At 43.1% G+C, this 24,791-nt stretch overlaps 2 protein-coding genes across 5 annotated transcripts; one reads left to right on the forward strand and one right to left on the reverse strand.

The window, feature by feature from the left end:
* Nucleotides 1-3,285: 3,285 nt before the first annotated feature.
* Nucleotides 3,286-12,072, forward strand: tomm34 (translocase of outer mitochondrial membrane 34). Of its 3 annotated transcripts, none has more exons than XM_064306224.1 (8): nt 3,286-3,398; nt 4,794-4,939; nt 5,247-5,346; nt 6,623-6,775; nt 7,634-7,791; nt 9,038-9,179; nt 9,355-9,481; nt 11,224-12,072. In XM_064306224.1, the coding sequence occupies exons 2-8, from the start codon at nt 4,810-4,812 to the stop codon at nt 11,323-11,325; spliced, it is 912 nt and encodes a 303-aa protein (XP_064162294.1). In that variant the 5' UTR covers nt 3,286-3,398; nt 4,794-4,809; the 3' UTR covers nt 11,326-12,072. The 3 variants fall into 3 exon arrangements, with proteins under 3 accessions (XP_064162294.1, XP_064162293.1, XP_064162291.1); XM_064306223.1 differs by lacking the exon at nt 3,286-3,398 and adding an exon at nt 3,449-3,640; XM_064306221.1 differs by lacking the exon at nt 3,286-3,398 and adding an exon at nt 4,072-4,639.
* Nucleotides 12,073-15,117: 3,045 nt separating this feature from the next.
* On the reverse strand, nt 15,118-23,978 carry ywhaba (tyrosine 3-monooxygenase/tryptophan 5-monooxygenase activation protein, beta polypeptide a). Of its 2 annotated transcripts, none has more exons than XM_064306219.1 (6): nt 23,779-23,978; nt 20,410-20,722; nt 19,833-19,956; nt 17,988-18,151; nt 17,500-17,595; nt 15,118-17,181 (listed from the first exon to the last, which is right to left on the reverse strand). In XM_064306219.1, exons 1-6 carry the CDS (start codon nt 23,961-23,963, stop codon nt 17,125-17,127), a joined length of 939 nt encoding a protein of 312 aa, XP_064162289.1. In that variant the 5' UTR covers nt 23,964-23,978; the 3' UTR covers nt 15,118-17,124. The 2 variants fall into 2 exon arrangements, with proteins under 2 accessions (XP_064162289.1, XP_064162290.1); XM_064306220.1 differs by having other exon boundaries at nt 23,736-23,804.
* Between the last annotated feature and the right edge of the window lie 813 nt (nt 23,979-24,791).

Here is a 24,791-nt window from a genome sequence, read left to right on the forward strand (position 1 = left end):
AGGAGCTACTGCTGGAGAGCTCCTGCTGGAGCAGACTGTGAAGGAGCTACTGCTGGAGGGCTCCTGCAACAGACTGTGAGGGACCTCCTGCTGGAGCAGACTGTGAAGGAGATCCTGCTGGAGGGCTCTTGCTGGAGCAGACTGTGAGGGACCTCCTGCTGGAGGGCTCCTGCAGCAGACTGTGAAGGAGCTCCTGCTGGAGGGCTCCTGCTGGAGCAGACTGTGAGGGACCTCCTTCTGGAGGGCTCCTGCTGGAGCAGACTGTGAGGGAGCTCCTGCTGGAGAGCTCCTGCTGGAGGGCTCCTGCTGGAGCAGACTGTGAGGGACCTCCTTCTGGAGGGCTCCTGCTGGAGCAGACTGTGAGGGAGCTCCTGCTGGAGAGCTCCTGCTGGAGCAGACTGTGAAGGAGCTACTGCTGGAGGGCTCCTGCAGCAGACTGTGAGGGACCTCCTGCTGGAGCAGACTGTGAGGGAGCTACTGCTGGAGGGCTCCTGCAGCAGACTGTGAGGGAGCTCCTGCTGGAGCAAACTGTGAGGGAGCTCCTGCTGGAGCAAACTGTGAAGGAGCTCCTGCTGGAGGGCTCCTGCTGGAGCAGACTGTGAGGGACCTCCTGCTGGAGGGCTCCTGCAGCAGACTGTGAAGGAGCTCCTGCTGGAGGGCTCCTGCTGGAGCAGACTGTGAGGGACCTCCTGCTGGAGGGCTCCTGCTGGAGCAGACTGTGAGGGAGCTCCTGCTGGAGGGCTCCTGCTGGAGCAGACTGTGAGGGAGCTCCTGCTGGAGAGCTCCTGCTGGAGCAGACTGTGAAGGAGCTACTGCTGGAGGGCTCCTGCAGCAGACTGTGAGGGACCTCCTGCTGGAGCAGACTGTGAGGGAGCTACTGCTGGAGGGCTCCTGCAGCAGACTGTGAGGGACCTCCTGCTGGAGGACTCCTGCAGCAGACTGTGAAGGAGCTCCTGCTGGAGACCAGTGGAGCTGTGGCCTCTGAAATTACCTCAGTCCCGTCAGTTTATAGGGCTGGATGGGAGGAGCGCTGGCTTGCCGTGGTTTATATATACACTACCTGGCCAAAAATCTAGTGGAAAGCCTTCCCAGAAGGCTGGAGGCTATTATAGCAGAAAAGGGGGGTCCAACTCCATATTAATGCCCATGGTTTTGGAATGAGATGTTCAGCAAGTACATATGGGTGTGATGTTCCTGTGTCCACATACCTTTTTAGAGTATGTGAGTATGTGTGTGTGTGTATTATATATATATCGCAGTGTAAGTTGCTCTGGCTGAGAGCATCTGCTAAATGAATGAATGTCACGTAGTGCTCATTTGTTTTATTTAAAGTGTCTTAGTGACAACCTCTCCCCAAAAAGCACTATACAAATTAAAGCAAACTGAATTTGAGAAATTCTGGCAGACAGACAGCTGTGCTGACGATGGGCCATTCGGGTTCAGCACCTCGCACAAGGGTACAACAACGATGTCCCACTTGGGAATGCAACCTACAACTACTCAGTTACAAGCCCAGTTCCCAGACCATTATGCTACACTGCCACCCTCTGTGCGTTACTAGTTGAGGTAGCTGAAATGAGGATTGCTTGGTGAGGAGTCCAGCAGCTAGTGGAATGTTGTAGTGACTGATTTCCAAAATGGCTGACACTGATAGATGGGCATCTGACAGATGTTTGCTTGCTGCAACCAATCATATACTATGGTGATATATATTATTATTATTAAGTTCTCTGATTAATTTACATAAAGGTGATTTTTTCAGAGGACTATATTTAAGGTGATTTACATTTTATATAGGCAAATTGTAGGTGGTTCTCAAACTAATAAATATAAAGGTCACATATACCCTTCTCATCCTCCTACCTCTTCTTTCTAGAAGCATGACTACAGTAGAACTGGTTCATGACAGACAGGATTTCAGGACTATCCATGGACATTTACATTTAATACTTTTCATATTTTTGCATGCTATGTTCTGCCGTTTTGAATCAACTGATAAATGACAAGGACATAACTGCATTTGTACCATGTGAAAATGCACATGCATGTGAGGGTTTTGTAAATTGGATTATTTAAGTAACAGTATTTCTGTAATTATTTCAGAAATATATATCAACTGGGGGTATGCGTTTAAGTTCATAAAGCGCAATGACCTGGCACTGTCAGAATGGGGCTGAGAAAAGTCACCACTTCGCCAAAACTGCAATACCGAGCGCAAGAAAAAGGAGACAAACTACTTTAACACTTCAGCTTTTGGCAGTTACTTTAATGTGTAGAGTTTGGGAACAAACTGTATCCAATTATGCCTGAGTGATTTAAAAAAATTCTGTCATCTGTAACTTTGTGACATTTTCGACACACTTGTTCCTGGTTATGGTTATACACTTTGTTGTACGTCGCTCTGGATAAGAGCGGCTGCCAAATGCCTGTAATGTAATGTAATGTAATTAAGACTGTATATTCAGAAGCGAATGACACTTGCTAAGTTGGCTTCTGCCTTCCATTTAATTTTAATTCAGACATGGGCAGGGCTCTAAATAGTCAAAGCAGGTTAGAGGAGATTTAGCAAGTGTGGTGTAGATGACAATTTCTAGAAGATTCACTCTAGCGTTTTGAAATTCAGCACTACATCACTACATGTAACTGCATGGCTAATTGTATCGCAGTCTTAAAATTTTTCCACCCGGCACGGGGGTCGTTTTGAATTGTTAATAGTTAAAGTACTTTTTTTAAAGGTTGATCACCTTTAAAGGGTGAGGGAATGAGATTACAGTTTTTCCCCACAGTGGCTCAAGAGCATTTAAAAAAAAAAAATTCTGAAAAATATTGACGAGGAAGCCTTGTATTTAAAGACTATGTAAATGGCTCTCAACTAAAAAATAAAAACCGGTATGAGGTAAAAAAAAAAAATTGGTTGAGGTAAAGAGAAGAGTCCTTCTGCGAGAATCTACCTTGTGGATAGAACTTCTGACCAATCTAACCTTGGAAGGGGATAAATATTTCAGAGGGAATAATATTCATAATAAAGACATATGCACGGTGGGGTGAATTATAATTTTTTTTGGATGGGACAAATGTTTTTCTTTTTGCCTTATGTTATAGCATGGTTATTAGTACTGCTTTGTCAAGGTATAATAATGATGGAGTTTCAGTGTTTTTCTCCACCTGCACAATAAACTAATAATTGATCACAAAATAAATTCTGGTGAAAATGTCACTTGAGCGTCGGATTATGGTGCCCGTTGATGATTTTAAGATGTGCCCCAAAGAGATGCCTCTTACCCCCTAAACCTCAATTTCTGGAATAACTGATTGGGGCGCATATTTAAGTGAGAACCTCACTACTGAGAGCTTTGGAGCTCAAGAGGTTGGAACCATAGACCACAGAAGGAAAACAGGTTGGGGAACAGATGGTTTGCTGCAAGTAGGCCTACAATGGCTGCAAAAGTACAAGCGCCCTAAAATCTGCGGGGCAGCGGATTTACAACAAAATAAACTATGACGAACCGGTGTACGACTATTGCAGTTTCAAGCTCGCGTACTACTATCGACCTGGCGACGACTGACGTTATGACAGACTGCGACAAAAAATTATATACATAACTGTTACAGACTGTGTAAGGTTACCCTGTTCAGCCAAGTAAGTCACGCTAGCTAACAATTAGGGTCATGGGTTTTCGGAAACTACCAAATTAGTCTAGCTAGCCAGCTATGAATCTGAGTAATTGAATAGCAATTTAAATATGCTATCTAGCTGGTTAGCTGCAATACATAATCAATCAATGACTGGCTAAAGAAACGTAAGTAACGTGTAGCCTAAATCAGCGTTTCCAAGTCAGCAGGCTATTATATTATCTGCTAAATAAATGTAATATTATCGCCAGACTACAATTCTGGGCTATACAGCCAGTTTAGTTAACTGTAGCTATTGTGCTACTTAGTTAACCATGTAATTTTTCACCGCCAGTATTAAGCTGCATTACCTAAATAGCGCCGCTAGTTGACCAAATACACGGGTTACCCCTTGCTAAATAATGCAATTTTTAGACTAGTGTAATGTGTGATGTATAATTGACCCCCATGGAAAAACGCAGTGTCATAGCAGAGCCAGTTAAAAGAGATACCATGCCACCACGTTACCGTAGGGTTACTCACTGTTGCATGAGTCGGTCTGCATTTAGAAACCGAGTTTGGCTGCTTTAACTCCAAACTGAGCAAGAAGCGAAACTGAAATCCTACACCACGCAAGAAAGAGGCCAGCCTACCGATGACACTAGGCAGTGCTAGCAGCATTTCGCACAGTCTTCAGCCAAGCCGCCGCATTGCTACCCGGCTTCGGCGGCCTTACGAATGAGACTAGCCGGCTAACGTGCGGTTCTGAGGAGAAAAATAACAATTTACATCTAGCGTTTACACTGTGCCACCGAAAAGTGGTGGAATACTAATCGCTAATACTCGGGGTAGTCTGATAACTATAACCAAGAGGTAAAGTTAGCTACAGCAGTACGGCGCAGTTGCAAGAGTGACTAGCGAGCTAAGGATATTTGCTAACCACAGACGTTTTCTTTGTACCGATAGCTAAATTAACGCTAGTTTGCGCAAGTTATCTTACAGTAATATTTATGTGGAGATACTTTTGGTAAGTAGCATAAGTTTTTGTTCATTTTTGTACGTAGCCAGCTAATTTTATGTCTAATTACAGGCCCACAACAGCTGTATTTTGTTACCAGGGTGGATACAGTTATAATGCGGCTGCTTCCTAAACCTGACGTTTCGTTTTTGTTACGATACAGCTAGTTACAGATAAAGATGCCTCAGAAGCGTCGTTCGCAGTCATGGACCGAGCTGAAGCAGGCCGGTAACGAGTCGTTTAAAAACGGACAATACGGGGAGGCCGCGAGTCTTTACACCCAAGCCATACAACTTCTAGAAAAGTCAGGTAAAGTTCCCGACTGTGCCGGTGGGCGAATGCTGTCTGTGTTTCACGTTGCGGTGAGGAATCTTAATGACAGCTGGCATTATAAATTACACTAATAATACTAAATATTAAATAATCATAATAATCGTAAAATATTATACAATATGTTGCAAGTTGAATATTTGAGTTAAACGGTTTCCTTGCGATCTAATCACCGATATGGTAGTATTTGATCTGTGTAGCAAGGAGTTCACCTTCAGTTTCTGTTCTTGCATCACGACGTTATGATGATTTTTTTAATGGTTATTTCCGTTAACTGACTTTACAGGAAAGAAAACCCAGGAGGATCTAAGTGTCCTGTACTCTAACCGAGCAGCTAGTTATCTGAAGGACGGAAATTGCACGGGATGTGTAAAAGACTGTTCACTGTAAGTTGTTTAAGCAATGTAGCCCAAGCCCATGTCCTGGGGGAACTCCTCGCATGTTCGTTTTTATTTCAGCGAAGATCTCAATTAATTAGGTCTGATTAAGCTTTTAATTGAAAATTGGTCCTATTTTGACCTTATTGAGTTGCTCTTAGTTCTTTGTTATAAATGTGGGTTGTTGCGGTGTGTGCGCGTGCGTGTTCGTTGTACAGGGGATTTCAAACTGCCCTAGGGACCCACTGTGCAAGATTGATTTCGTTTCAGCCATAATTGCAAGATCTGAATTGAAGTGCTGTTAGTTGTTCCTAATTAGACACCGATTAATGCCGATTTACCTTCAGTAGGTACGAGTTGGCCCTGACACTGGTCCGATGTTCTGATGATTGGTTGTGATGAACTGAAACATAACCCCTTACCTCAAATGCGCTGTTTAGCCCAGAGGTGTCAAACTTAACTATCTGCACACTAAAGATAGCAATTTCTTAGTTGGATACCCAAAGACGAGATGATTGGCGTCTGTAGACAACGGGAAGCTTGCAACGTTTTGAACGTGGTATTTCTGAAAATAGACAACTGAGAATACCTACCCAGCACCATCCTGCGTTGATTGTGTTAAACTTTTCTGGAAATATCCATTATTGCAGTAATTTTACATCAGTCAGAAAGTGCTGTACTTGGTCCTCCTCTGCTGGGATGAAGTCTGATTAGGACAAAAGTAGATGGTATCCAACAATTTGGCCCAGTCTCAACTTATTATAGGCCTAAGTTGTAGTTGTTATGAGAACACATTTCCAATGGAACATTTTTCTCCACAAAGAAGCTTAAATGTGGAGAAATCCAATCCAGACTAATGTTAATTTAACTGCTCAGTCAGGCCTTCTTAATTGAGAACCAGCACTCGTGGAAAAGGTTGCAAGCATGGTTTTTAAAATAGTGCCATACTGTACAGCAAGTTTACTTGCTGTCAGAACCTGTTTTTTTTCTTTTTCCCCCAAGTAGCTGTTTCATAAAGCTCATGTGAAGAACGTGTGGTCATTGCAAAAGCATAGCATCACAATGGTAACATTAGCTGATTGTTGTTTTTATGACAAAACTAGTCTTTCATTTGAGCAAAGGATCCCTTTTTTAACGACACTCGTGTTAAATTGGAATAGCCCAGTAAATTGTTCACACTGCTGCTTTGCCCATGATGTTCAGTATTGCTTGCTTTTCTTTAAGGCTTGTAAAACAGCTTGCATGCATGTGCTGTAGAAAGTGACCTCTGACCCTTGTGTCGCAGCTCGCTTGACCTGCTTCCGTTCAGCATAAAGCCGCTTCTACGACGCGCGGCTGCCTATGAAGCCCTGGAGAGATACAGACAGGCCTACGTGGACTACAAGACGGTGCTGCAGATAGACTGCAGCATACCTGCTGCCCACGATGGGACCAACAGGTAGCTACCCAACACCCTGGGGGTTGTGCGTTAAAGCCTGGCACCTTTTTATCCAGCCCCCTGTAGGAGAACTGCTTTTTAGCGGTTCAATATCAAACAACTAAGAAATTGCTTTCCAAGAACTTGACTAGTCTGTTGAGTCTCATTATGCAAAGGTTCAGCTCTAAATACATTTAGTGATACTTTAATGTAATAATTCTATAAATGAATCATTTAGATGGCTAAATGAATATTGAATAATGATAGTCTGATATTTTATTCCTTGATTTGAAGTATAGGTTGAGAACAGTTTAGGTGTTTTGAAGAATTAAAGTTAAAGGGGAACTGCAGTCAAAAATCATTATTTAATGTTTGCCCTCACCAAAAGAATAATTTATCCAACTTCATTCTAATAAGTCACATATAATACTGTAGCTCATAGAAATGTAGAGCCCCACCCACAAATAACGATGTCAGTTGCATATGAATTCTCACCTTTCCCCCTTTGTAGAGAAGAAAATTTAGAACAGACATGAAATTGAGGCCAAATTTCACTAATGTCTCAAATATTTTAATTGTGACATAAACAGAAAAAACAATAGATCTGTCACTATTACACATTTATTTCCCAATTCAAAAGACACCTCAGTTGATGATAAGAAGAGTTGGCGGTATCCCAATAACATCATCACCTCAAATCTTAATTTGCAGACAAATATGAAAGGCCATTTTGAGACATTAAGTACAAGTCATACCAACTATTCTGAGGATAACCAGAATGTACCAAATTATAATTTTTGGGTGTAGTTCCCCTTTAAATGCTGAAATTGGTGCCTGCGCAGAGGAAGGTGGTTGACGTTCTGTGACCTTTAACCTCAGAATGACGAAGGCCTTGACCGATCAGGATGGCCCTGAGTGGCGGGAGAAGCTCCCGCCCATTCCCTCGGTTCCATTGGCCGTGCGCGAGAGACCGACTCAGATGGCCATGCCCACCCCTACCGCACAACAGAACGGCACCTGCCAAACAGAGAGACCAGGTAAACGGGCCGTTGCAGGGATAGGCTAAAATATATTTTTGTCACAAAATACAACAAATCTCCTGAATGTGTGTGGAGCCAAAATGGTGGAGGTGCTGATTGCTCAACAGGTGCCACAGAAGTATGAGCCATACAAAAAAAGAAGCAAGTGACCCATATTGCATATGAAATAAATCCATAAAAATACATGTATCCAAATACACACTAACAGTGCTGCCCATCCCTGGGGTACAACAAAATATACCCAAAAGGCCCAGAAGCAGGGACCATAAAACAATAAATGTGCATTTTCACGAGCGGTTCAGACCTTTAGCCATTTGACTTGGTTTTTCTAGCACAGGGTCATACTTGTGTGCTCAAACGTGTGTGTGTGTGAAAATCGTTTGTTTCGTTTTGAGCTGCTAGTACTTTGAGATCATGCGTACAGGGCACAGAGGTGTCTAAGGCTGAGGGCTGCTGTTTCAGCTGTAGGTGCACACACTGAGGCTGAGGGTAGCTGATTCGGCTGTAGGTATACACTCTGAGGCTGAGTAGCATTGGTTTGACTGTAGATACACACTCTGAGGCTGAGGGCCACTGATTCGGCTGTAGGTACACACACTGAGGCTGAGGGCCACTGATTCGGCTGTAGGTGCACACACTGAGGCTGAGGGCCACTGATTCGGCTGTAGGTGCACACACTGAGGCTGAGGGCCACTGATTCAGCTGTAGGTGCACACACTGAGGCTGAGGGCCACTGATTCAGCTGTAGGTGCACACACTGAGGCTGAGGGCCACTGATTCAGCTGTAGGTACACACACTGAGGCTGAGGGCACTGATTCAGCTGTAGTGCACACACTGAGGCTGAGGGCCACTGATTCAGTGTAGGTACACACACTGATGCTGAGTAGCATTGGTTTGGCTGTAGATACACACACTGAGACTGAGGGCCACTGGTTTCGCTGTAGGTACACACACGAGGCTGAGTAGCATTGGTTTGGCTGTAGATACAACCTCTGAGCTGAGGCCACTGATTCGGCTGTAGGTGCACACACTGAGGCTGAGGGCCACTGATTCAGCTGTAGGTACACACACTGAGGCTGAGTAGCATTGGTTTGGCTGTAGATACACACTCTGAGGCTGAGGGCCACTGATTCGGCTGTAGGTGCACACACTGAGGCTGAGGGCCACTGATTCAGCTGTAGGTGCACACACAAACGGGGCGTGGAGGCGTGTGCGAGCCGCTGATTCGGCTGTATTCCTCAGGAGACGCAGCCATGAAGCAGGCCCAGGTTCTGAAGGAGGAAGGCAACGCCCTGGTGAAGAAGGGTCATCACAAGAAAGCAGCGGAGAAGTACACGCAGAGCCTGAAACTCAACCCCACAGAAGTGACCACCTACACCAACAGGTGGGAAAAAAAGAAAAGAATAATAAATAACACATTTAGAAAAATTGCGTTTTCAACTGTACTTATGTCTTTGTGGAACTAACACAGATGTTTGTGTTTCGTTTCACGTGGTTGCCCTGGAGACCGAGGTGTGTAACTTGTCTTTTGCTGTGTTGTGACCCTTTCCTCCCTGCAGGGCCCTGTGTTACCTGTCTCTGAAGATGTTCAGTGAGGCTGTGCAGGACTGTGTGGCAGCCCTCCAGTTGGACCCGGTGAACGTGAAGGCGCTATACAGACGAGCTCAGGCGCACAGGCAGCTTAAAGTGAGAGTCCTTCCGTCTGTAGTACCCATAGATTGTATGCAAGACAAACACCTTCTTCTGAATGGAAGACCAAATGAGACCAAATAACATTAATAAATTAGTAATGAAATAAATAAGCAACGAAACAAACGGAACTATACGCGTTTCCACGGCACCCGGAGTCCAATGGCGGTGTGCTTTAGACCACTCCAGCTAACACTTGTGCATGGTTGCTCGGCCATAAAAGCCCATTTTGTGAGGCGCTTGATGAACAGTTCTTGTGCTGCCATTGCTTCCAGAGGTAGTTTGCAACTCTGTAGCGAGTGTTGCTACCGAGGACAGGTTATTTTTACACACTACAGCATTGGCAGTCCCATTCCGTGAGCTTGTGTGGCCCACCGCTTCACATCTGAGCTGTTGTTGCTCCTATACATTTCCACTGCACAATAACAGCACTTGCAGTTGACTGGGACAGCTCTTAGCAGGGCAGAAATTTGACGAACTGACTTGTTGGAAAGGTGGCATCCTATGACAGTGCCATGCACCTGTTAGCAATGGGTGTGGCTGAAATAGCTGAAACCACCAATTAGAAAGGGTGTAGTGTATATTCTGGATAAGGTGTTTATATGACTCTGTGTTCTGTTTTTTAGATGAATATCCCATGTCTTATACTGGTTACTCATAACCAGGTATACCATTATACTTACTTTTTTAAGGCTTATCGTGGCTATGAGAATACTGTGTTTACATGACTTGCCACATTCCAAATTTTTTAATATTCAGTTTGTGAATATGAGTGCAGAATGAACTGAAGTGGCAGATAGACTCTTGTGAGAATGGATGCAATTGTCTGCATTGTCCTGAAGTAGACAAATTAGTTTTCCTGAAATCGAATGCAAGTACAATCTGGAATTTACCAAGTGGGGGAGAACCTGAAACTGGGATACCAGTTGGGTTGAAATGGAATTGGAAGCAGAACTGGTTTTTGTAAATGCCCTGAACCAAGTTATTTATATAGGGCTGGTTTTCAGTGGATTTGTTACTTTTTGTGGCATATTTTTTTGTGAGATTGTGACTTTTGAATTTGGGGTGGGGGAGTGAGGGTAAGACAACAATGGCCATAAAATGAGTAAACCATAGCTGCCTTGGTCTGATTATCCTTTATGCACAAATGTTGGCCTTACAATTCATATTTCCTGCAAACAGGAGCATGCATTTTAAACCCTGTGAAACTGCGTAAAAACCTAAATTCTTCCCCAATACGTCTCCATTCCAGAAATATATTTTGTATATATGGTGATCTCCAAAATGTGACAAATACTTTTCTTTATCCTTTCTTTATTTGGCTCTGTACTCCACAATTTTAGATTTGCAATCAAACAATTCACATGTGGTTAAAATGCATATTCAGTGTTTATTTGAGGGTATTTTTTAATAAATTTTGGTTTCGCTATGTAGAAGCACTATTTATAGCTCACCTCAATTTTCATAGCGCTATTTATAGCTCGCCTCAATTTCATGGCACCATAATGTTGAGGGCAAAGGATGTCACAAGTGTTTCTGATTAATTAGATGTGTTCAATTGCTTCTTTAGTGCAGGTATAAGAGAGCTGTCAGTAGTCTAGTGTTGATTCTAGGCTTTTGATTGGCTTTGGAGTTTCAACATGAGGACCAGAGTTGTTGTTTTGTTGCTGTGCTATTTGCCTCATTAAAAAAAAAAAATACTGAACAAAAAACTGAATGTGTTTGCTTGTTCCTCTCAGGACTACAAAGCGTGTGTGGAAGACCTGAACGCCCTGCTCAAAATCGAGCCGAAGAACACCGCCGCCCAGAAGCTGCAACAGGAGGTGCAGAAGATGAAGTGAATGCGGGTGCCAAGGGCTCACCTGGTGTTCAGGCTTTAGAGGGACAGTTCACCCAAAATCCATCCAAGTATAATTATTTGCCTTTCTGTATTATGTGCTGTACATCCAAAGAAGAGCTTTTAGCATTCTACACATCTACACGAACATTCACCACCGGCTAGCATCGCTAACATCAACACCCAAAGACAATGGGAGTCTGTGTGCCTGCAGGTAGCATGCTGAAAACTGCATGCAAAAATGGCACACAATGACCTTCCAGTAACTTTACATAGCTCACTTGAAAGTGGAACATCTTGGTTTAGATCTCTTTTTTTTTTGTTGTAAAATGTAATTGAAAAATGTTCTCAAATATGCTTCCTGTCCCTTTGTTACCAGGCACTGATGCTAACAATGCTAGCCGTCGCTGGTCATTTGCAGGGCACGAACAAAACCTTCTCTGGATGTGTAGCGCATCATATTGAAAGAAATGTACATTTATTATGGGTGAACTATCACTTTAAGCGGCTGTTTCTCAGCAGACTCACATGCGGTTTATGTAAATCTGCCAGCCCACCAGCATTTTCAAATGACTGTTTCCTACTGCATGTTGTGATTGACGTCTTTATCGGGCAGATACGGGGAATAGCCCCATTGGCAAACGAGCGTCACGTTGTGTGTTTTGGAGTGAACACAGGGATTGCCGTTTCATACTTGCTTTGTTTAGATTTGGCTCATGCTGTACCATCAATAAAGGAGAGATGAAACTTAGGCGAGCAGTACGAGTGAAGGGGCGGGTCTGTTTTCACACGGGGTGGTGTAAATACGGCTGCACTCCACATCTGTCAGTGTGCTAGGTGCAAGCTTCAGCGTCACCCCTGTACCCAGGCTGTTGGAAATATATACCAATACTCCGCACTGCTGCGTATGCCGTTTACCTGGCTGACGGGAAGAACGTACTCCGAAATGTGCAGTGCTGTTACATGGTTCACCAGGCTCTTTAAAATGAACCATCGTCTAAGCTTTTAAGTGTAATAAAGGAGGAGTCACGTTGGGCTTGGGTATATTAAAAGAGCCCCCCCGCCCCCCATCATCCATGTTCTGAATATGTACCATGAAAAACCACAAAGAAAATATTTGTTTTTATCACACGCCTATGTCCAGTTTTCAGAACACCAGCTGTTAGGTCATAGAAAAGATGCATCATGGAGGGCCACAGTATGTGCAGGTTTTTGTTTTCATCTGAAAATCAACAACAAATTCAGGCTTAGGAAACCAAGTTGTCAGTCAACTGTGTGATAAAACTCCTTCAGTAGCTGAGTAGCAGTGCAAAGCAGCAGACCCAGGGCCCAGGTGGAGGCTCTGCTTCACAGCATGTGCACTCCTTTGGGTGTAGACACATCTCATTTGCTTAAGACGGTTTCATGTTTGGGAGGAGCCAAGAAATTTGGTCGTTCTTCACACTAGAGTATTTTAATTTCAAGAGCTTAATTGGAATTTCAACTTTATTATTATTGGTAGACAAATTGTAAGATTTCCAAGTTGTGTTTGTCTAGATACCCTACTTTGCTTATCCAGTATCCATAAGAGGCATCTTTGACTCACAGCTATATTTGCACAATTCCTTACACTCTTACACTCCCTTTAGTTGTGTTAGTTGTGGACTGGCTGCCAGTGGGTGGTGCACACGGGATGAGGAGAGTGTAAATGAACTTCCCTTTCTGCATTGGAATAAAAGTTACCTTGACCTGGCTCTTTCCATTTTGGTTCTATTTTATTCATGCATTTTGGGGCCGGTCAGAAGAAGGTGACCAGACAACAGCATTTAAGCTGTTAAAAAATGATGCTGCAAGCCGAAGAGGGTAACATTCACAATAAAACCCATATGTAGCTAGTTTTATTAATGCCCTGTCTAATTAGCCAACTCACTGGTTAATTAGTCGGAGCACAAATCTTTCTTCTACAAATTAAAAACGGTCCCATAAATTGTGCTGTCATCCGTTCCTTAAGATGAACATTTTTCCAACTCCCCTGATTTTCTGGTCACCAAGTTGGTACAGCCCGTCCATCTGGGACCGGTTTTAATTACTGAAGTGAGGTTCTGTAACTAGGAACAGATTTCCCCCTTTCTCTCATCTTTGCTTGAATTACTCCTTGTTTCTTCAGTACTTCCTGAAGTAGAAATGTCGATGATGACCGCTGACTAAATTTTATGAGGAATGGAAATTTAGAAAATAATTCCTTGCTAATGTACTGAACTGTGGTAATGTGCAGCCCCATTGTTTAATCCGCAAATGTGTTATTTATATGCGGTTGCCTTTATTTTCAGTTATTTTGAAAAATAAGGTATGTAAAAGGTGTGATGTTACCAATAATCAGCAGATTTAATATACTAAGGCAGGGGTTCCCAAACTTGGTACTATTCACCTTCTCTATGATCACCTGGCACCTTCTTTAACACTCTACTTGATTGTATGCATCAAGTTTTGTGACAATTATGCATTGCATTCAAAAGGTTGCATTTTTTAAATGAGCCATGCCCACATCAATATTTATTGGCTTAGTTTTTTTAACATAGAAACTTTTTATAATTTCTAAAGATCTTCCATAGATGTTGTAGATAATGTTTTGTGCAATTCCATGAAATCATCAAGGAGATTTTCGCACAAAATTCAAATTGGCGGAAATTCAATGTGGCAGACATTACAGTTTATTGAGGAAAATTTGTTAGGCAGGCAGAGGCATGTACGGGGACATAAAGCTCATTACAGTAGTGCAAAAACTGGAGATGTTTAGTTTATTTGACATATTACTGCATCCCCCTATTGGCTCATTCTCACAAAATTTTGCATGCTAGTACATGCTTGCAAGTAGTACTTATTAGTATTTATTCCAAATTTCAAGATGATTATGTCAAGAGTATCTAATGAGTGCGAAAATTTGATTGGTTGATGGTGGCTGTTTTTTTGAAGGGCCATGTACTGGGCCTTTGACCAAGACGCTGCACACAATATTTCAAGTTATGTGTTCCTTTGGTTCATGAGTCATGGTGGCGGTGCCCAATCATGTGCCATGGAGCGCAGAGAATACGCATTCATTCAAACCTATCACTTCATCAGCTGATTTTACCAATTAGTTCCCTCCTCCCTGGTTGAAGGTCTGTTAATTCACATGATTGGGCAACACTGAGTTATGGGCATTTTCACATTTTCCCCTGCAATAGCACCACCTATTGACCAAACAGAACAATCTTATTTGTGTCCTTGGTTGGACATGCTGAAAGCATAGATCCAGTTTTGTGATGATCATTGTGTCCAGAAGTTGTTAGCATTAGCACATCAACTTTTTATTGGCTTGCTGTGGCCATATTTTTTAATGTAGAAACTTGTTTACATAACATCTAAAAAAAGTGTTAGATGTTGTATACCAAGTTTCATGCAATTTGGTCAAACTATCTAGGAATGGATTTTAGATGTTTTTCAAAATAAAATAAATCCAATATGATGGACTTCATGGGTCCTGGAGGCAAATTTGCAAATTTGAGCCAGGGAATTTGAAGAAAAAATCATTTTCGATATAGGCCAACAGTTCAAAAGTTATAGCTGAAAAAATATTTCGCTTCCTATAGCGCCACCACCTGGCCAAGCTGGGAAAGTTCTTACCTGAGCAGCAGGTGGGAATGGGGACCTGCTCGCCAAATTTAGTTGCTCTATTATGTAGTTTTTACTGTGGAAAAAAAAAGAATTAAACAATACAGTTTCTGCACCTGTGGTGCCTGGACCCCTAAATAAATGAAACAAAAAAGAAACAGGAGAATTTGGAACTGATAAAACTTTTATTTCACTTTAAATTGTCTTTTACACTTCCTGATTATTACATGTAAGGTGAAACTAGAACCGTTTTAAAAGACATACACAAATCTAGTATTACGTCAATAACCAGGTAATTAATTTTTTTGTCTTTTTAGTTTTCTTTTTTTTAAGCTATTCTAAATTTTCACAACCACGTGCGCGCTAGGCGATAAAACCGTCACAGAAGCAGACTTAGGCGGAATACTGGTCAGTAAAAACAAAGCAAGAAGATATACCAGATATACAGACAGATTCGGCTCCACATTCACTACTGAATTTTTATCAAGCGTAGATTAACTGCCATTTTGTTCAGCTAAAGGGGAGATTTCTCTTCAGTGCATGAAAACATAGTCTTCAGCGAGACAGACTGAGACATGACTTCTACACCTACGTGGAATGCGATGGCAATGGCAAGGTATTGTGACACTGAGTGAATTAAAACTTCATATTTCCAGGTCCTTGATCTACTCCCAACCGTTTGACGTGGCCAGTCTTTTAAAAGCGCCAACAAGACAACGGTCAACTTGGTCACAGATTCAATTCTTCAGCTGCAGAAATCAAGAAATAAAAACGATACGACAAAAACCCGTTCTCTGGACATCCGACGCATTTAACTCAAACCTTCCTTTACAGAGTTGACATTTTGAAGCTTGCTAACCTGGGTAATCGACGCGGTCTTAAGTTAAGGAAATGGAAATTAATGATTGGTCAGTTCGAACAGTCAGCATAAGGCCTCTAAGAGGCTGGGGAAAAACAGACGGAGAGAAATTAAAAGTAACGGCTTTAAGGTGTTTCATTGCAAGCAGGTTCACGACAATAACATTTTAAGACAGATTTATATTTACTCCTAAAAAAAAATGTTTACAATTTACAATTTTATGTTTTGCTGAAAAGAGATACTATTACGCAAAGGAAAAGGGGGGGGGGGGACGTTTTAAGGATAAGGTTTTCTGTACTGATGGCAAACAGCACCTTCGTGTTGGCTGTACTCGGGACAGCACCATAGAATGACGGCTAGTCTGTTCAAAGGTCCTTTTTTCAGTATTATTGTTCTGAAGGAATGCTTTAAAAACTGGACAGATGTGGAATGGCAAACCTAAGGGTCCCTTTTTTTATTGTTCTTTTCATATAAAACAAAAAGACGAATGTTACACAGCAAAATGCACGTTAGTCAGTGTCACAATACGGCCTGCTGGACCATTCTGTACGAGCCCACAGCGTAACTGTACCCAATCCTGTTTTTACATCCCTAATTACCTTTGTGTTTGCGTATTCAAACTCAATCTCTCTATATATATATTATTCATGAGTGTGTGTCTATGTGTGTGTGAATATATACATATAGTATTTCTATAGTATATATATATATATATATTGTGTGTGTGTTTATGTGTGTATAGAAAGGAGATGGAGGTCCAGATAAGCATCACAGTGTTTGGTGAAAAGAAACTGCCAGTTTCATAACCTTGGAATAAAACCTGTAAATGCCAGTACATATTCTATATATTAAAAAAGAAAAACAGGGAATAACTACCACGTAAAAAAAAAAAAGGGACAATGTAACGCGCAAACTACTTGGACCAAGAATAAAAGAAGAAAAAAACCCTGCAATACAGGAGTGTGTGCTTGGGGAATAAAAAACATACATAGTGATTCTGCGAGGGCAGGAGGAGGAACAAGGGCCTGGGGCACCGAGCTAATGTTAGCCGGCAGAAGGCCGAGCTGGTCTGGGGGGCCCCTGCCCTGCTCCCGGGGCACTGTGAGGGCACTGGTGTTGGGTCGCGTACAGAGCCCTGTGGGGGGGCACCGGCGTTGGGTCGGGTACAGAGCGCTGTGGGGGGGGCACTGGCGTTGGGTCGGGTACAGAACGCTGTGGGCCGCACAGAAGGGAAGCTGGATGGGTGGGGGACGTATGGGCTGTGTGAGTGTGAGAGAGTGTTGGGTAGGTTAACGGGGAGGGGGGGCGGCGACATTAGTTCTCCCCTTCGCCGGCATCCCCCTCGTCACCCTGGTTTTCTGATGTCCACAGCTGGAGAAAAACGTACAAAAAAATAAATATTTACATATTTTTACCACCCCAAAAATCAACCGTAAATTAAGTGTGCAGTACACAGTCTAACTTAAAACACCTTTTAACGCCGCTTAGCATAATTAAAAATGTATTAGAATACGTATCTCGCCAGTACGTTTTTTTGAATGCTTAGTCCGCATGCATGAGGTAGTAATATAAAGAGCTCTCTTGCTAGTACTTGTGGATTCCCTTCTTGCTGCAGACAGACACGTTTGTGCAAACAGAGAGGGACACGGAGTCGAGCGGGCCTGGTTCCTAAACGGGGTGAGGACTTACGGTGAGGTTGTCCCTTAGTAGCTGCATGATCAGGGTGCTGTCTTTGTAAGAATCCTCGTTCAAGGTGTCGAGTTCGGCGATCGCTTCATCGAAGGCCTGGGAAAAAAAAAGAGCCAATGGCATCGTTCGGCTGCTCCAGACGCACCAACAAACTTCTCGACGAGTCACAGACATCTCAAGCAATGGAAAGGCATCAAGCCACATAGTAGCGCTACACGATCCAATTACCCAAGGTCCTATGCAGGTGACTAACTTAACTGAGAGACATACAGAAACCTGAGGAAGATCAATCACTGTCCTTCAGATGGAAATGACATTTAGACAAAGGGGAATGTGTCAGTTGAACCAAAAGTGCAGATATCGCCAATGCGCGATACAAAGCAAATCACTGCTTGGAAAATGAGCATCTTTCCTGAAAAGCGTCGGTGTGGGAGGTGTTTCTGGGGCGGGCTGATCGGCGGCACAGGCGAGAGAGACCGTCTCCCTACCAGCTTTGCCAAGGTGCAGGCCTGTTCCGGGGAGTTGAGGATTTCGTAGTAGAAGACAGAGAAGTTGAGAGCTAGGCCCAGTCTGATGGGGTGCGTCGGCTGCATCTCCTTCTTGCTGATTTCAAAGGCCTCCTGGTAGGCCAGCTGTGAATTTTCCACCGTGGCTAGAGAGAGAGAGAGAGAGAGAGAGAGAGAGAGAGAGAGAGCTCCATCACCTGAATTGACCAATTCCGCAAACGCTGACCGCTAACAGGACAATATCACTCGCGCGCCCGATCCACAAGACGACAACATAACGCCACGGTAACTCAGTTTCGTAAAGCGTCAGACGTGCCGTGCGTTTCTAAGCTCTGAATTTACCAAGCCGTAGGGCTCTCAAACGACGGTTTGATATTCGAACGCTATTCGAATTGTAAAAATAAAAACGAAACACTTGAGCGTGAAAATTATATCCAAATGTGAAAAAGAAAAGAAAAAAGAACCAGTTTGTCCGTATTACAGCAGTCCTCCAATTCAACCAGAGTTGTGTTAAACCGAAAAATAAATATTGCGTTTTAGCGCCTCCTTCAGTTGAAAACGAAAGTCGCCGGGGCATATGGGTCATCGCTATGCTGTTACTTGGCGGACGAGGCACTCGTTTCATTACCGGTACGTTCGGAACACGTCTTTCCTCCCCTGGAAGTATACTGAATAAAGTAAATAAAAAGATTCTGGCACTGGCCTCTTCGCAAGCGGACCGCCTGGTGTTTTCGGCAAACAGCCATCAGGTCTGACACTGGCATAAAATGCTTAAGCGGTTAAGTTAGCTTTAGCCTTAATTCTTTTTCAGCGCTAGTTTTGAGAGTTCTAGTGTTTTGGGAGGGTAACGTTAAAACTTTGCTGATCTTAGGTCCTTCTCCAAAAGGTCCAAGAAAGTATACTTTCCACTTTTAATAGCACTTAATTGTAAATGATCCAGCAGGCTCAAAATGTCTTTTTAGTCCCATTTCTCTAATTGTGTGCCACGATATTTAAACAAAAGCATTATAAACAGGGGTTGACATAGCAAGTGATACGCAAGTAGCCTATGCATGCACGGCAAATAGATTAAAATTAATTTTTAGTTACGACAAAACTGCCACGCATTTTGATCTTCTCGCCTCACTTGTGGACCTGTGTACCACTTATGTCAGCCCCTGATTATAAAAGTGTAGCGCATTTAGATATTAAATGACATCTTGTTTATTGCCCCAACTTGACTGCTGTCCGGTATTATATTCAGATAAAACATACATATGGTAACTAGATCTCTCCTTGTATTTGTTTGGAGTCTTGCAGATATAACACATTTCAAAATATGGTCAAATTCTGAAGCGTAATTCAACATCTAAAATGAATACAAATTAAAACGTGTGTTTTTTTGAAGAAATATTCGAACGTCATTTTTGGCCAATGTTGACAGCCCTACTGAGCCGCAGACATTTACACTGTGGTGAGCAGAAGCACAAAAGGGCAACCATAAGAGTGAGCCACCTTGAGTCAGGCCAAGGTGCCATGGTATATTTCCCAATGAACAGGTTGCAACCATTCGCTTAAACCTGCGCTAGAACAAACACGTCTCCCTGACTTAAATCGCATGAAGGCGATGCGGTGGAGTAGTATAATGGGCAAGGAACTGGCCTCAAGGTTGCAGGTTCGATGCCCGGGTAGTACACTGCTGTTGTACCAGTGTACTTTACCCGATACGTGTACCGATGTAAAAAATGTGAAACGTTGTGTAAATCGCTCTCTGAATACGAGCATCTGCTAAATGCCTGTAACGTAATACCTCGATTTGAATAAAGGGGTCGTGCGTAGTGCACTTACTTTTCTTGGACTCCCCAGATGCCACTTCGGACAGGTATCTGAAATAGTCTCCCTTCATTTTCAGGTAGAACACCTTGCTTTCTGCCTGACTCGCATTAGCAATGAGGTACTTGTCCAGAAGTCCCTGAAAAAGAGAAGAACAAAAAAAAAAGAAAAAAGATTGGATTTCACTCAACAAACTGCTGCGTTCTGCTGAAACAGTTTAAGCACAACAGATGGGCCATAACTAAAATTTTAGCGGTGGTGGCTAAAGTTTCCTAATGTTCCACTTTTTCATTCTGAACATCTTTACATGCCCAACATGCAAGATGGGTGTTCATTTTTTTTTAATTACTGAAGAAGTTCCTTTATCGCTGAATTAAGGATACCACTGTTTAAAAAAAAGATACCGGATCCCCTGGACATTCAGATGTTATGGGTGGAGCCAATAATGGGTGGAGCCAGTCAAGGGTGCCGACTGGTTTGAACCGGTTTGCTCTGTCCGGTGAAATGCAGGCATTGGTTCCGGTCGGCGAGTGACGGACAAGGTGCCCCCCCCCCCACCCCCCACCGTAGACGCCGCCCTGCCGCGCCTCACCAGCACGTCGTTGCAGATCTCCTGCAGCTCGGCCTCGATCTTCTCGCGGTACTCGCGCGCCATCTGCTGCTTCTTCTCGTTGCCCTCGGTCTTCTGCTCGATGCTGGAGATGACCCTCCAGGAGGAGCGCCGCGCCCCCACCACGTTCTTGTAGGCCACCGAGAGCAGGTTGCGCTCCTCGTTGGAGAGCTCGTGGGACGGCTCCTGCTCCTGCTCCGTCACCGCCTTCATGGCCGCCGCCATGTCGTCGTAGCGCTCGGCCTGCTCCGCCAGCTTGGCCTTCTGCACCAGGTCGCTCCTGTCCATGTCCGCGCTGCCCCCCGAAAACGCCGCCCGGGAGGGGGAGGGGGAGGGGGGGGGAGAGAGACAACGTCAATCGGGCGGAAAAAGAAAATCGACGCCGCTCGTGGGAAGAGGTGATGACAAGGCCCGTAGATGGGCTTTAAACAAACAAAAACAAAACAAACAAAAAAACCGTTAGTAAAAAGAGCTACAGTCCTACGACTCCAAAAGCCTCTGAAGGTCAGAGAGCAGCACGATTGAGTATCCCCCTCGCTGCCCTTTTAAACCACATCAGAAACCTTCAAAGGTAGTGATAGTTTTCAACGGTTTATCTAAATTTATGAACAACATTATACACCGATCAACCACAACATTAAAAGCACCTGCCTAATATTGTGTACGTCCCCATCGTGCCACCAAAACAGCTCTGACCCGTTGAGAGTTTTTAAAATCATGTGGAAATAATTCACCCTTTAACAATATCTTAGCTTTATATAGCCCTGTAGCAACTAATAATGTAATAAACTACCAACAGTGTAATAACTCCCAATAATGTAATCCATTTCAAATTTTTTATGTAATAAAAACCAATAATGTAATACGTAGTAGTAGTAGGTGTACTTTCTTGATCCCCGGGGGGAATTTGCACTGCTGCAGCATCAAAGACAACGAAGTAACACAATCAGATACACATTTACAGTAGATACAAATATATACAGAAATCCAAATATACCAGAGGACACCTTCAGAGGTGGAGTCCATGCCTCAACGGGTCAGAGCTGTTTGAGCAGCACGAGGGGGACCTACACAATATTAGGGTAGGTGGTTTTAATGTTGTGGCTGATCGGCGTATTAACAGTGGTGTTAAGAGAGAACAGTGAAAAAGTAGGAATAAAAAAATTAGAAGCACTCAAATTGAGGAGTTGAAGGAAAAAAGAAAAGTCTTTAACTGGATAGAATACCATTCTAAAACATTTCCATTGCAAAACAAACCCTTTCGGGAAGAATCAGCTTTGGGCAAAAAGGTCAGTTTTTCAACATTTTTTCAGCCCAAACAAAAAGGAATGAACTTTTTCTCAGTTGCAGGTGGAAAGGTCAGCTATTTCACTGGGACAGAGCAGTTACAAACTTTATTCAGAATATACAAGGCAAAGCTAAGACTAGTTCACTCTCCAGGTCGCTCAATCTATGTCAGGTTAGCACAGTGGGTCCTGCTCAACATTCTGTGATATGGAAATAAACAATGTGAATACCACATATATATCCTTTGCTGTAAAAGACAAAAACAACTATTGAAATGGGAAAACTTTACAAGCTATACTACACAGAAGCTGGAAAAAGATTACGGTTGTCTCTTTAAAAATCTTTAAGAGAATATCTTCAATGGGGCTCCAGAACCATCATCACTAGCCCAGACCAATGGAAGGAGCATATCCTTATAAACCAGCAAGTTGTGGTAGACTTCATTCAACTTGACTGGTTTCTGTTCGCACTTAGAAATTATGCTTGATTGTAGGTTATTCAACCAAACATTGTTGTAAATGGCAACTAAATTGAAGAACCTCTCAAACTGAATGTGCTGTGTATTAAAATAAAAGGGAATGACAGACGGTAACCACCCCCACCTAAAATCAAGTTGACCCTTTGCTGTGTCAAAATCCAAACATTAAAGGTGTGATTTCCATCTGTAAGACTGGGTGACTTTCACTTCAATTACTTGAACCAAATTTAACACTTATGTTTAATATTTCGATGTTTGGCACTGGGAAGATGGACATTGCTTACCAATAGAACAATTTACTAAATGCGAATTAGAGAAGCATTTTAAACCACTGAAATTGGCCAGCCTGCTCTACGGTCCGCAGTATATGACAGATAATTCCATTTACGAGCACTGTGCAAGAAAGCTGGCTAACTTGCTCTGCCACGCAGAGTACAGATTCAAATTCCACCCAATGGCCCCGGACACCAACGTGTATTTAGGCGTCAAACGTGCCAATTGAAGCCCAGTGTTGGCTAATTAATCAGTATTAGCATGTCAGCTACAAAATAATAATAAAAAAGTAATTTGAATGCCTTCCCGTGGTGTGTTTTTTTATACCAATAATATCGTAATTGTGCCTTAAACCAACCAGACTACGCCCAGGCCCAGAAACTAAACACCCCCTTAAGCAACTCCAAATAATGCATTTGCACACGGCTGTGCAGGCGATAAGTAAATGTGTGGCTGAGTCACCAGATGCCTAGAGCCAGGCGCAATTTCAGAAATCAGTTGTTCGGAGTCAGGAGAGATAAAAATCTATAGCTCCGGGCGTTTCGCCTTTGAATAGCATTGCAGAAGCACAGCTAGCTAATGTTACGTCAACTAATCAGTTAAAGCCAACACTGCGCCCCAGCGTTTTTTTACTTAGCTGCAATGTCGACTGATCTGTTTTTAAGAATTACATATTTTATACAACATTTCTCCCCGCACGACCACTAACTAGCTCGACAGCTAACATCAGCTAGCGTCGGCATGCTAATCCGTGTCTAAATAGCCTAGCTAGCGCTCGTTTCAATACCGCTAGCTAACGTTAGCTATGCTGTAGTTACACCCTCTGGCCTCTCTGTCGCATTCCCGGGTGGCATTTCATCAGATCGTGAGCCCGAAGCGCACCGGGTCCTCGGATTGTTGCCGTTTGAGATTATCAATACGGTATTTTTTATTGTTACCGAACCGCAAAGGCCCGTGCTTTCCCCCTACAAACACCGATAACCAGTCAGTTCTAAATACCGAGATTGAATATTGATGTTCAACCATATTCCCTGGTAACACACACACATCGCAGGTAGCACCATATTTCACGGACTAGAGTTGGTATCTGTGGGAAATCGCCGGTCATTCCGATTTTAAATATTTCCATGTCCTCCCTTATGAGCGCTATTCATCACACGCTACGGCCTAAGTCCTTGCACCCAGCCCCAAACCACAATAGCACCTTCCGCCACAAACCGTGATTGAGCTCATTATTCTGCCCTTATGACCCCCAAAACGTCTGCCTTACACGCAAGAGAGCACTACAACCGACCCTGGGCGAGTAAACTCACATTATTAATGTACTTTGATTCCTGCTTTTATCTGTGGACGATGGGAGTCTCTCTCCGTCCTCCGTCTCGCTGCTCGGGATATTCAGGGCAGTACCACTTCCGCTTGCACTGACACTTCCGCTTCCTTCAAACCCCACCCCCTCCCCCCGCCAGTAACTATGGCAACTTCTGCCCGGGGTCTCCATGGCATTTTCCAGGGGTAATTACGTCATTACGACCATGGCAACCACTATAGGATGACGTCAGCAATCACTATGGTAACGGTTACTAGGAGGAGCAAGAAGCGAATCTAAAGGTATTCGTTTTGATAACATACAATATGATAGCTGTCCATCACTAGGCTACAGGTACACCAAAACACGTTTTTGTTTTCAGTATTTTGTGCCATTTATGATGTGTGAATCTAAGCTGCAAAATAGAAATACTGCTAGCAGTATTTACTTAATATAATTTTCTGCATGGTTGTGGCTCTATTATTTGCACTAAGCTTTGTATATTTTGCATGTAATGTATGTATGCATATATGCAATGAATATAAAGGTAAGGCTTATTGGGCATTGGGACTGACGCAATCAGAATGCGGACTGTGTCTGGAACGTTGTATCATTAGACCAACACCAGATGGCAGTGCGGGCTTGTATGAGGTAAATGGGAGATTTCGTACACATTGGCGTACGTTTTATTTATTTATTTATTTATTTATTTATTTATTTATTTATTGGGGGGTTACAGCTTTTAAAGGTATATTCATAGTAGTGTGGAATTCGATTTTATCCAACTCTGCTATTGTGCTGGCCATACATAGGGCAAATAAATATAAATGTACCACAAATGTATCGATTTGAGTAGGACACCTGAAATGATTATATTCCACGTTTTGCCATGGCAGGCTGTTACACATTACTCTTTTCACAAAAGCTTAAGGATATTGCCGGGCAGAAAATCATGTAAGATCATATTATAATATTATTGCAGCAGAGAGGCATTGCCTTGCAGCTGTACTGTTTTTCTAA

The sequence above is a fragment of the Anguilla rostrata genome, chromosome 13 (genome assembly GCF_018555375.3).
Source record: "Anguilla rostrata isolate EN2019 chromosome 13, ASM1855537v3, whole genome shotgun sequence".
Lineage (NCBI taxonomy): Eukaryota > Metazoa > Chordata > Actinopteri > Anguilliformes > Anguillidae > Anguilla > Anguilla rostrata.